At 45.2% G+C, this 13,799-nt stretch overlaps 1 protein-coding gene across 3 annotated transcripts in view; it reads left to right on the top strand.

Moving 5' to 3' along the window:
* The window catches only part of DENND2B (DENN domain containing 2B), a 1,065,289-nt gene that overhangs the window by 532,307 nt on the left and 519,183 nt on the right, over positions 1 to 13,799 (top strand). For all 3 annotated transcript variants that reach the window (XM_085648132.1, XM_085648131.1, XM_085648133.1), the window contains one exon: positions 9,548 to 9,652. In XM_085648132.1, the coding sequence (XP_085504258.1) occupies positions 9,573 to 9,652 (80 nt within the window). In that variant the 5' untranslated portion in view covers positions 9,548 to 9,572. The remainder of the gene's footprint in view (positions 1 to 9,547; positions 9,653 to 13,799) is intronic.

Genomic DNA, 13,799 nt, shown 5'->3' with positions numbered 1-13,799 from the left:
CCATCACCTTTATTCCAAACAAGCATTTGCAAATCCTATGAATGTTTGGGTTTTGCCAATGCTCTTTGTCAGTATTTGTTGATGCACACAATGTAGGTGGCCACAGCATCACCACAGATGCTCACATCCAACCAGATATATATATTTTTTCAATATAATTTACCATTTCAAGATGGTGGACACCCATCTTGGACCGATTAATTAAAAAAGAATATACAGTGTGCCAAACCACATTCTGTTTTAGAAAGGAGCGACCCAGCAGCAAACGTGAAATAGGAGCAACATGGAGAACACAGGCGGCTGGGGGCTAGCATTAAAGTGGGGACTCAGCAAACATATGACCGAACAAACAACATATGCACTCGCTTGGAGTGCTGAAGGTAAAAGAAAAAAAGTTCTAAGGATTTTAGCAGTGGAAGATACAGGCAATCCAATCAAAATGATAGTAAATAAGTTATGCTCCAGGGGAAGGAACAAATACAAAAAGAGGTAGGAAATCCATAAAACAAGAAGTAGCAAATTAGATTCATAAGACAGCCAACCAATAGTAAGCAGTTGGCTGGCTCAGTGCCTATTGTAAGTATTAGTATTGGGCACAATAGGTATTAAACAGCAAACAGCTAAACCCTTTCTGTATGTAAGACCTAAACAGTAATGACAACCATTAGAGCAGACTGTATAAAATTGAGTTGCTTTTCTGTTAATAGCTTGGTAATGAACACCACCTGATCTTCAGTATTAGCATATCGCGCAATGTACCCCCTGAAGTAGTGGTGATAGGTTCTATTTTTGTCGGGCAGTGGGTGACTGGTTTGCAGAAGTGAACAAACTTTGGCAATGCCTATAGGTCTGGATTTAAAGGAACGTTGTATGGAATTGTGAAGTATTACCTGCAAATAGCATGGGAATGGATATTTATTTGTGAGGAAACAAAGGATTGTAGAATATTGGTGTAGGTTAAAAGATCAGGTGATCGATTAAAAAAAAAAAAAAAACATAAGCATTGTCCAGTAAACAGCAGCAGCATGTCCAATCAGCAGTAAAGAAGAGTCAAACAATGCTATCATGTGTCGGAGCATTATTGTGCATCCGTCCCTCCCTTCCAACCATATATCCAACCTTGTGTAATCATTGTGAGTCGATAGTGTGCAAGGCAATGCTTCTATATTTTCCAAAACTTTTTGGGGCAGCCCCGTGCCTTGTATGTTGTCTTCTCACCTAGCATATACATGTCCGTGCTCTTTCTCCACTCAACAAGAGATGGTCACTCTGCGGCCCCCCATGCCCTGGCTATGTCCCGTTTTGCGACCACCAACCCCAGCTGCAGCAGGACCAAACCAGGCTTAGGGAGGTCAATGTCTGTGGATATTCCCAATAAGACAAACGAGGGGGTGAGTGGAATCTCCGCCCCCAGAACACTCCATCTCCCCCATCAGAGTTGTCCAATACCTTTGAATCTCGGAGCACTCCCAAACCATATGGTAAAATGTGCCTTCCGACCCTAGACAACGCAAGCATGTGGGTGTTTCAGCCCTTCCAATGCGGTGCAACCGCGCTCTATCGTAGTATGCCCTGTGTAGATATTTGTATTGAATTAGCTTGAGGCGTGATCTGGAAGCTACTTCGCGGGGTTGCATCAATGCCATCTCCCAGTCCAAATCATCCATCTCCCCCAACCCTGATTCCCATCTCCGCTTCTGTAATGTATCCGGTTTGTTGTTTATGATTGCTCTATATGTCCAAGAGACCGCTTTTCCTGCTATCTCTCCCATCAAGAGTCGTCCCTCTAAGGGTGCGTACTCAGGGATATCATCAGTGTCTAAGCCCTGTGCCCGCCAGGCATGTTTCAATTGTAAATATTTGTACTATTGAGTTGAGTTCATGTCATATTCCGTCTGTAGACGTGCAAAAGTGACTAACTCTTTGTGGTGCACTATGTCTTTAAGTTGTGAAATGCCTAACAGGTCCCATTTCCTGAAGCCTCGCAGCTTCCTAATTTCTGGCAGGCGACTTCCCACCCATGGCGGGGTTTCCCTAGTGATCCTTCCGCCCCATTTCATCTGTCTTTCCACTTTTTTCCATGCTACTAGAATAATCTGCGTTGCCGTGAGGAGCTGTGTAGCCCCCTTCCCCCATATATATAATGTGTGTATGGGTGGTTAGTGAATTGTGCTAGCTCTAAAGCGTATGTGGGGTGATCCCTCTCTATATGCTCCCATTCATTCACTTTTATTAAATGGGCTGCCCAGTAATACGCCCGAAGGTCCGGCAAGGAGATGCTGTCATTATACTGATTACGCTGCAGTGTCGCCCATGCTACCCTCGGCGGCCGTCCGTCCCAGAGTAACGTCCGTAGTACATAGTCAATTCTATTGAACACCTCCACTGGTATCAACTGGTAAGTGTTTTGTAGCACGTAAAGGAATTTGGGGAGCACAATCATTTTGTATAGGGCAGCCTTACCTAGCAGGGTCAGCGGCAGGGACCTCCATCTCCCCAAGTCCTCACGAAAATCTCGTAGCACCCTGTACAGATTGTAATCCACTGCTAGCTTTGCGTTTGTCGTTACATAAATACCTAAATACTTAAATCATCTGAAGCTGACTTGGACCCATGGTGTACCCGCCACCCCCACCCGTCTGATATAAGCAGGACTTTCCCCAGTTAATGTTATAACCCGCCTGTGCGCCGTAGAGTTCACAACTCCCCATAATGCTTGGGAGCGTGGTATCCGGATGTGTCACATACAACAATATATCGTCCGCACCCCATCCACCTGAAAGCCTGTTATGTCTGGGTGCGTACGGATCACACAAACGAGTGGTTTAAGTACCAGGACAAAGAGCAGAGGGGATAAAGGACAGCCCATAGGAAATTCCCTTGATAACACCCCATTGACTCTGACCTTTGCCACAGGCCCGTCTTTATAGGACGGTGATCCACTGCCGGAACACCGTTCCGAAGCCAAACGTCTCCAGTACAGACATGAGAAAGGGCCAGTGTACCGTGTCGAATGCCTTCTCGGCATCAAGGGACAAAATTAAATGTGGGTCATCTCTCTTACTCACCACTTCTAGCCAGTTATGCAACCATCTCAGATTAAGCCTTGTCGACCTTTTGGGCAAGAAGCCCGACTAGTCTCTGTGGATAAGACCAGAGACAACCCCTGTGAGCCTGTTTGCTAACACCCTGGCAAGTATTTTGGTCTCTAAATTAATCAATGAGATAGGACGATATGAGCTACAACGGTCTCGGGGTCGGTCTTTCTTAGGGATTACCGCTATTGTGGCAGCCCTCAAGTCCCTGGGGAGGCTCCCCACCTCGTGTGTCTCCAGGTAGAGCTGGAGGAGGTGCGGGCAGAAGAGAGTTGCATGTTGCTTGAAGAATTCCGGGGGGAGCCCGTTCAGCCCAGGAGCCTTCCCAGTTTTCAACTGGCCAATGTCCATCATGATTTCCTCTTTTGTAATCTTACTGTCTAGGGATTGTAGGTCCTCTTCCTCTAGTCTGGGGAGCTGTATCGTCTGCAGATATTCCTGTATGTGCGCAGTGTCAGCCAAGGCGCGCTGTGTATAAAAGGCCTCGTAATATTCTGCAAAAGCATTAGCTATTTCCACTGGGGTAACGTGGATCTGTCCGTCCTCCTCCCGTATCTGTGTCACCCACCTGCTATCTAGTTCTTGCTGAGCCAGGCAAGCAACCTGCCCGTCTTATCTCCCATGTCATACAGTCTCCTGTGTAACGCCTGTATGGCATGTTGTGCATCTTTCCTGGCCAGCGCGAGATATTCCTGTCTAAGAAGTTGTAGACTATGCAACAGCGAGGGATCCTGTCCTGTATTAGCCCTTGTTTCAAGCTGCAGGAGTCGGGACTCCATCTCAGAAATTTCTTCGTCATCTTTCCGCCTTTTAGGAGCAATGATATTTTGTGCCCTGTTCCGGAGTACTGGTTTGTATGCTTCCCATAGTGTGACCGCCGAGTCTACCGTCCCCACATTTTCTTTAAAATAAAGCTTGGTATCTGTCCTAAGTTCTTTCGCAATCTGTGCAACTTTCAGATCCCAAGCATTAAGTTTCCATTCCCTATGTCGACAGCGTGCGCGGGTGACTACTGTGCGTCGCAAAGGCGAGTGGTCCGAAAGTCCTCTCGCCAAGAACTCCTCCTCATACACCTCCCCCAGATCTCCCGCCGGAGCAAACATGTAATCTATTCTTGAGAAGGCTGTATGGGCCCATGAGTAGAAGGAGTAGGCCCTGATCTGCGAGTGTTGTCTGCGTCACAAATCCGTGAGTGCCAGTGTGTCCGTGAATCGCTTCAGCGGCGTCTCTTTGGGATCTCTCATCGGGACAGATATGCGGTCAACCATGGGGTCCATCACATCATTAAAGTCACCCCCAATAATGTGTGTGTCAGAACCAGCCTCCAACAAAATTGTGGCGAGTTTGTCTAATGTTTGAATTTGGAGCCTAGGTGGTGCATAGACACTAATAAAGGTGACGTGTTGTCTGTTCCATACCCCTTGACCGCTATGTAGGTTCAATTGGGATCTGTCCAAGTGCATTCTAGGCGGAAGTGAGGGCTTTTCCTAATTAGTATTGCTGCGCCTAGCATTCCAGTGGAGAACCCAGCGTGTGCCAGTGTTTTGTACGCACCTCTTCCTAAGAAACCACATTGAGTACCCATTAAGTGGGTCTCTTGTAAGAGGATGACATCCTGTTTCAACCTCTTAAAGTATGCAGCCACTAGTCCTCTGTTAATCTTATTCCCCAACCCATTCACATTCCAGGAAAGAACAGAATATTGTCCTCGATCAGGTATAACCATCTGTATGGTGGGCTGCTGTCTGGTCCATGTCCCCCTCTCCACCGCTGCAGTCCCTGCAATCTGTAAATGTCTGCTGATGTACATTTTTGCCACAACAGGTGGGTCTGCCTGGCTCGTCCCGGTGAGGTTCGGCGCCTGCAGCGGTTTGGTAAATTCATCCATCTTCCCCTGCTTCTGTGTCTTAGTGTCTTAATCTCTCGCCAACACTCAGGTGGAGCAACCGGCTGACCACTGCAGATCCCTGAGCGTCCAATGCCAAAGTCCCTCTGCTACTCCCACCTCTACCAGCAGGGTCTGCGGAGTGGGGGTGCAGTGCGTGAGATGTGCCTCAGTCCGGCCCCGAAACCAACAGACAGGGGTGGGTGGAGTCCAATCGCGGTGCGATCCTCAACAGAATTCCGTCTCCACTGCGCCACTTGTTTGTTCTCCCGGATTACATGAGGTGCCACTGACTGTCTTCAAATCCTGTGCCTCCCCCGTAGGCCAATTTCTAGAATACTGTTTCAGCCCTGTAGCAGTGCGTGTGAACAGGGTCTCACGGCATTTCCGCGCTGTGTGCCACATATCTCAATGCACTCCACATTATGCAGGTGTCTTGCTGTGGGGCCAGGTTGGGAGGGGTCCTGCTGGCCGCACCAACAGGTCGTGTGCATCCCTTCTCTCATGCGCCGCAGTCCCCAGACAAGTGTCCCAGTGCTCCAAGCTGCTCAAGGGCGGCTCCCCAGTAATTCACTGCTCCCCATTAAACAGTCCATGAGGGTGTGGGCCCCTTGCACGCCGCCCCTCGTACGGTAAAGGCCCCAGTACAGAGCCCAGGGCCCAGAAATCGCTTGTCTTGCTGGGGACCAGCCTGTGCTCTCCGCCACAAGCCTGTGTCACCTCACGGTCTCCCGGACCTCCCCTCCTTTTTGATGGTTGATATGCAGGAGGGGGTCCCTACGTCATAGACTGGTTTACTCCTACTGTGCCCAACGTTCAACCTGTGTGGGGGGAGGGAGGCAAGGGCCCCCCCGCTCGCTGTTCGGGCACTGCTTCCGCTCTCCCTGGGTGGTCCCCTTACCTCTGTCTGAGCCGGGTCCTCTCCTCCTATGACAGCGGGGCACTCACGCGTGCGCCCGCAGCGTCGATGAGCCGCCCAGCCCAATCCGGCGTCGCAGCTTGCCCACACCTCGGCTCCCACAATCGCTGGGGACAGGCACTGCCCGTTCTGTGTCCCGCTGCCCTTCTGGACCGTCACAGTGCCGCCAGCCGCCTCACAGGCAGTCAGGGCCGGTCCACAGCACAGCTGACAGCTGCGCAGCCAAAAACCATAATCACGAAGGATGGGGGCAGTTTCTTCCATTCCCGATGAATCTCCCTCCTCTGCTGGTTGCCTCTCCCGCCGACACCGAGAGGCGCCGTCCTTCACCAGGGTTCCTCCCGGAGCCGCTCTCAAGACCAGGTCACCGTTGCTTGTTACTCAGAGCGCTGCCATCTTGTCATCCACTCTATTTGGCAAACTTTTGCAAATTAAAGGTGTACCGGGCTGCATCACTCTCCGCACCTACGACCGGAGCTCGCGCCCAGGTTCCGACACCCGATCCGTGGTTTTTCGGTCCCGGATCACGTTGTGATAACAGGATTTATGAAGGATCAATATTCGGCCATCGGAGCTCCGGTCGGACGCGTCTAGTCCGCCATGCTCCTGGCTACGCCCCCAAGATCAGGTGATAGTTGAACTGTCAAGCCAGACCTAAGCCTCCATGTAGGTTAATGACTGGCCTCATCTCATGTGAGCTGCTGCCAGAGAAAGATAACATACATTATGTAGTTATCTAACATACTTTAATAGCTTTACATTGTCATGTGTATGCCACTGAAAGTTCAAGTTCAGGCAGCTAGATAAACAAAATGGTCCCTTCTATGTAGAGAGCAACACCTTTTTTTGTGGAAGCACACAACTTCTGCCCAATCAAAGCATACACCTTTGGCTCCCAGCATGTGTGCAGAGCCAAAACCTCTTTCTAGTGATGTTCCCATAATTGTCTGGCAACAGTTGCGCTGTCAATCTAGACCATAAAAATAAATGTGATTCCAGAACAGAACAATGCCAACAGAGCAGTCGTTCCTTAAAATCCTTTATCTAGAATCCCAACAATTAAATAAACTACCTAAAATATCAGAATGGAAGTTAACTACATCGTGTTTGAAAAAAATGCTTTAAAACGGGTATTTTAAATGAAAACTCATGCAATGGTCCTTTGAGACTATAACACGAGTTCATTACACAGAATGAATATCCTGATAAGAGCAGCTCAATAGGATTGGCAGCAAATTAAAGATATGCAGTGCTTTTGAAGCCGTGGACAGAAAATGTGCTCTCCAAACATCTGTCCAGAATTTCACTGTGCATAGAGATAAATGCCACTCCGCCTTGTAACCTTGAAAACAGCTATGAATCCGCCCCATGTACAGTACTTAAAAAGAAAAAGATGTTGGGTGTTTTTTAGGTTCAATGACAGAAACCAGTGCCTGGAGTCTCAGTCCCAGCAAATTACAAACACATTTAGTCTAATCAAAGTCATCTTTTTACCTGTTGGTGTAAATTAGCTTCTAAAACTCCGATCTGCGTTATGGCAGGGCTATTCTATAAATGTGCCTTAAAGTGTATTATATAGTATAGAAAATAATAATAAAATAGTGTATAGAATGGTGGATGTTTCACTGTTAAACAGGGGCCTGCATGCACAGAGAGGTTAGAAGTGTGCCATGGACTATGAGAGCAAAGAGTAACTGGAGTTATTTATGACACTCTGTTAATTCAAGTGGGACAGGGTAATGGGGTCCTGCATGGCAGGAGTTTTCAAAAGCCAAACCTGCCTTTGAGTCCCAGGTGTATGTCCATCAACTCCCCCTTGAACTCTCCAGTCTCCTGGTATTCTTTAGGCTTGTATGAAGAAGGTAGTTTGCGGTGCAACAGTCCTCCCATGCCCAGATTTAATCTCCTCGAGATCAATTGTCTTATATGCCAGTTTGAGTCAAGATCCTGGGCAGCTCCTGGTGTCTGCTAGCACGTTCCAGATCTGCCTCCTATCTGAGATTGGTGTATCCTGGGATAAGGCCTGGGACTCTAAGGTCGCGAGATTGACGCATCTCTGTATTCTTCACACAAGATGGTAATGAAGTGGGCCCAGTTCACGTCATATGTTGTGTACCTCTGTTCTAGATGTTGTGTGATAGGTTCTATGGCTGGCACATTCCACATTCGCAATATACCGCAATCAAATGGGCAGTCGTTGCAGCATGCACAACTATTGGCGCCTTCCAGTCCAATGCTACCCATCACTAGGCAGACATAGGGCTGCGGCTGTTCTTTTTCATACTCTTGCAGGCTCCTGTCAGGCTTCACACTGCAGTGAATTTCTCTGACTTCGCTTGCAAGAAGAATGTTTAGAGTGAGAATATTGTTGATGTTTTGTAACTACAGCAACGAGTCTGCTTTTGAAAATGTGATGCGTTTCTAATCCGGAATTCATTTTTTATTTTTTAGCACGGCTCCTATCTGTTGTTCTCTCCTGGCAGTGACTGAGGAGGCACTTATGTAAAAAATATATTTTTAGAATGTTATCTTTATATTTATTGGGTAGAAGGTTGTTGCTTCCCTAATTTTTTTTTTTTTGCATTATGAAGTTAAGCCTAAACTTGCTTTAAAAATTATTTGCAATGCAAAAACCAATACTTGTGCCTATAAACTGCTTCATGGGGACTTCTGGTTAAGATAGCAGCGCACTAAGAGTCCTAAGTGCACTTCTCTCATCCCCACCGACCTTGTCCATGCCCCTCGGACATGTCAAATGACCCAGACACACCTGGCCACACTGAAGAGAATTCCTTCAAGGAGCTGAGAGGATCTGCACTGACCACTGGTCCCTTTGGGCTTGCTCTGTGATCTTGCACGAAGTCAAAGTCTGATGAGGAAATTATTTGTCCATGGGCACTACCAGCAACCATCTGCTCAAATAAAGCACTGAGCTACCTTGTAAGAGAATGTTTCCTCAGAAATGTACTTTGGCTCCGGTAGCGGAAGGGATAGATGCTGTATGTGAAAAGGATGGGTTCTTCTATGTACATATCACCCAACTCATTGTACTTGTATAAGAATCATAATAAGCCTTCCTCATTACCAGTTTGGGAATTCAATTTGACCTCAGCGTATCCCCAAAACATCCCCTGAAGTCATGACAATATTTGCATGTCCTATCAGACCTCAGGTGTGAACACCTCCTATTACTCTTAATGACTGATCTTACAAAGTAATAGAAAATGTGAATGTGGTGCAATGTCTTTAACCAGCTGAAGGAGTTTATTGCTGTAGGTATTCCTGTTATTTAAAAAAAGGCGCCTGCTGTCCATTGAGAGTATCTCCAGCCTCCGTTGTTATTCCAGTGGAATAGTGTGGTGTTTCCAGAAAGTTGTCCCTGTTGCTTTAGCCTTTATCTTTACTCTCGTTGAATTGCAACTTCTTTTATAATAAAATTATAATGCAAAAAGATTAAGGTTCTCATGACAAGGGTATCCGAGCCATCTGTAATTTATTTACAAGTTGAGCCACTTGACAAACAAAATTAAATAAAAAAGGCACCAAAAGAAGAAATGGAAACATCTGCTATTTACGCTTAAGTGCATGCTGAGAATGAGCCTGTTCATTTCGACTGAAGTTAATCCAACACTGAATGTTTGCTTGCAGGTATCTTGGATCATTGATTGCAGAAATGACCATGACTGCCAACAAGAACTCCAGCGTCACTCAGAGAGCAGGAGGGAGTAAAGTTCCCCGCGAAAACTTGGCACGGTAAGAGAGCACACACCTTTTTGCTTAAACGGATATTGTGTATCAATCAGTTTGATAGAGCATACTTCTTTGAAGCTAGGTATTGTTGGTCTCCATTCACTTTAAGGTCCTTAGAGTTTAAGCAGTCTTTGGATCGTCCTCAATTTCTGAACAAAGAAGGGATTAGCAATGCAAACTCTAAAGATTCTCCCTGCAGTGTCAAGGACGTCCAATAAATGTATTTTACTATATGTTAACTTTCTGCTGTTCCATAGCTGCCAATCAGTGCAGTGGCCTCTGAATTCTGATGTGTGGTTGTCCGCCTGACCTTCTCCCGCTACCTTCGAGCATGTTGCGCCAGGTGTGCAAACTCAGTTCTTCCATTTAAAGGCCCAGCCAAAGGTACAAAGTGACCAAACCTTTGTTTTCTCAAGCAAGACGCTGCTTATATTCTGTGCTTGGCTGTTTCACTTACTGGGTCTTTCACAAAGTTGTCTGTAATTCTTAGAGATAAATAAAAATAAATTCTCTTCTCATTGACAAAGGCCATCAACAAACAAAAACATAACTAGAGACAGATATTGTTTCATTCAGTTAGGAAGCAGCCTCTGATTTAGTTCATTTACTTCTCCTGTTTGGTTGGTTTACTGCTTATGCCACTGTTGATTTTATGTTGTATTATTTAGATGGTGCCAGTAAGCGCAGTGCAGCCTATGGCGCTTATGCAGTCTATGGAGCATTTACTATTGCCTCATATGCTTAACAGCTACCCATGGGTATTTTTCAAATAACAAAGTTTAAATATCTCCTTCAAAACTACTGACATATTCAGAGATGAGCAAAGATAGAAAGGGTTATTTAGAGTTTGGCAGATGCAGGACAGCACCAATTTTGGAGGATGTCTGCCAAACTCAACATAAACCCCAGAATGTCTTGATTGCTTGTCTGGCTTATAGCATACTGTTAAGTATGTATTTATTGGCCTAATTGCTTTACATATGATTATTATTACACAGGTAAAATGCTAACCATGATACAAATAGTACAGTAGAAAAGTACAATAAAAAGGTGACAGCAAAAATGTAGTAATATGATGCTGATGGGAAAACGTTGCCAGTGAGCATTTGCTAAAGTAGGTGGGTTTTTTAGAGGTTGGAAAAATTAAGATATGGGAGTGAATATTCATTGGTCATGTGTTACATACTTTGGAGGCCTGCAAAGAAAATGTATTTTGTAAGATGGGGTACATGATGGAGGGGATGAACCAGCAGGGTTTGAGATGCAGAACTTAGGGCCTGATTAGGATGGCACCCTATCGTAAATGGGACCGCCCGACAGGCTGTCGGTGGTCCCGACATAGGGATTACAATGCGACCGCCACCACGGCGGTCGCAATGCCTATATTTTGTATTGCGGCTGGGGCTGCTGGCTGCACTACATGCCGCAAGACAAAAAGGGGTCACTGCACACATCCCTGCACCACGTGGCAGGCATCATGCGGTGCCTGCCACATGGTACAGAGATGTGTAGGGGGCCACCATAGGTGCCCCCCAGGGCCCATGTCTTAGGTCCAGGTGGTCAGGGGGGCCCGCTACGGGCCCCCAAAGTCCCTTGGCGATTTAACCGCCACTAAAAGGCGGGCAAGAGTGACATCATAGTGCCAGCGGTGTCTGGTAGGCACTGCCACCGTTGTAGGGATATGATTCCCCTCCGACGCACCGGAGCCCGACAGATGCGTGGCGTTCGGTCTTTCCGACCGCCAACAAACCGCCCGCCATCCTAATGTGGCAGACAGGAGACTTGCTTAGGATGGCGGTGAGACCGCCACCGATGGGCTGTCGGTGGGGGTCTCACCGCCATCCTAATGAGGCCCTTAGTGAGCAAATGGATTTATAGCACTAGAGAAAGAGGAAAGTTGGGTGGATGGAAGACAACAGATATATTTGAAGACCAAACACAGGTAATGAAAATGGAATCCAGTGAGTAATGAAACAGAGGGCAACAAGAAGTAGAAAGATTACATAAAACTAGGATGACACAGTTAAAGGCATATTGTGAGAACTAATAAATAGGTGGGAGAACAATGATGAGAAGAATACAAGTCAAAATGATAAAAGGATAACATAAGATAATTGGGCATTTTTTCACATGCTCTAAAGCAAAAAGTCACAGGTTGGAGAAACGAGGTATGTGAGCAGGAGAAGGTCAGTTAGAACTGAAAATTGCTTATCGACAACAGGCAAAAGGAGACGGGGCAAATTGGTCTGTGGGGAAGAAGATAGAGGAGAGGAGTGGGTAGAGAAAGCATGAAAACAACACACCTCAATTGTGGAAGGGTTAAAGTATAAAGATTAGTAAAACATCATACGTTCATAGAAGAAAGACATTCATAGAAGAAATACAATAATTGTGTTGTGGAGGGTCGTGTGAGGTAAGTGAATGGGGAGAAAGTGAGTTCAGTTCACAGATTTCAGTTTAGAAATGGTAAGAGAAGTAAAATGACACACCTCAATTGTGTAAGGGTTAAAGTATAAAGATTGGTAAAACATCTTATGTTCATAGAAGAAAGACATTCATAGAAGAAATACAATAATTGTGTTGTGGAGGGTGTGTGAGGGAAGTGAATGGGGAGAATGTGAGTTCAGTTTACAAATTTCAGTTTAGAAATGGTAAGAGAAGTAAAATGAGGTAGTGATAACTATTAGAGGGAAGGATGTACAAATGGGAAAATAATTAGGAAGGAGAGACAGTTGAGTTACTACATGAAATAGGACAGCTTTGAAAGGTAAGAAGAAAACTAAGAAAGTGCAGTGACAGAGAGACCAATGGAGAAAAGGGTGGAAGGAAGAATAGAAGCATTGTAGGAATCATACCTTTGCCTTAGTAGACTTTAAGCACTACTTATTAGGCTAACTATGCACCTCTGGCGCTACTGGTATGAATGAACAAACGCAGAAGCTCTGCTTTGAAATTTATGTTGAATCACTATGTGAAAGAATGAATGACAGTTTTATAGAGAAAGACTGATGGCCAAGAGTTCAGGTGCTAAGGGAACAAGGAAATGGGGCAGGAGGCTTTGACTGCAAAAGGGTTTTGAAATGCCACATTTTCAGTGCCTTCTCCAACATAGATTTTAAATCTAGGGACATAGATGAAGTTGGCATCTGAAGAGCAGAGAGACTGCTGTGGCATGGTTGTATAACAGAATATTGAGAAAAATAATATCATAACACACAAATATCAGCAGAAAATATTGATTAAAAAATATTGCAATGCTATACTAGAACAGAAAAAAGAAAAATATCAACTACAAAAATATCACCAATAAAAATGTCTCAAATACCCAAATATCTGAATCGAAAATAAAGATGTTCACAATATTGTGACCGCATTAAATACATGCAACACTACACAAATATAGCAAATTTACTTTTGACTAACTTTAAATTAAATATACTGAATTATTCATTTAAAACACTATAAAATATCAAACACATTAAGCTATATAATAATAATTGTTCATCATGTAAACACTAAATAAATATTTTTTAATATAAAAAATACACCAAACTAAAATTAAACTACATAAATAAAACACTAACCTTAAAACAACATTTTTTTGTTTGTTTTTATTTTTATTAAACCATCAAAATTCGACATTACAGGACACTGAAAGTGTATACATACTTCGAGTCTAGAGCATTTATGGGTACAAGTATACAGGTATTTTCAACTAATAACAATGATTATCGTGTAAGTTGGTCATCCGAGACAGGATCAAGGGGGTGAATACAGATACTTCCACGATAGATACTCCATTTATTCCATATAGAGGACCATTTCCTGGGACAGCCACGGGAAACATAGACCGTTTTTTCCTTGAACATACACCAGTCCATGTTGTTTTTCCAGGAGTCCACCCTGGGCGGCTCCCCCCCCCCTCCCCCACAGCTGTGCAATGTTCCGTTTAGCTATCATTTGGCCCAGCGCAACCCAGATTTTATCCTTACTGTTGAGGTTGGTGGGCTCCCAAATATTCAAGAGACATCTCTTAGCTTCTGGCCGTAAGACGACCCCAACACATGACTCATACATTCGTGCACTCGTGACCAATAGGACTGAACAAGTGGATACTCCCGATGGAGGATCTTTAGCTGGACCAGGCGCA

The sequence above is a fragment of the Triturus cristatus genome, chromosome 3_2 (assembly GCF_964204655.1).
Source record: "Triturus cristatus chromosome 3_2, aTriCri1.1, whole genome shotgun sequence".
Classification (NCBI taxonomy): domain Eukaryota; kingdom Metazoa; phylum Chordata; class Amphibia; order Caudata; family Salamandridae; genus Triturus; species Triturus cristatus.
The sequence above is the reverse complement of the archived record's forward strand: the minus strand, read 5'-3'. Positions and strand labels throughout refer to the sequence as shown.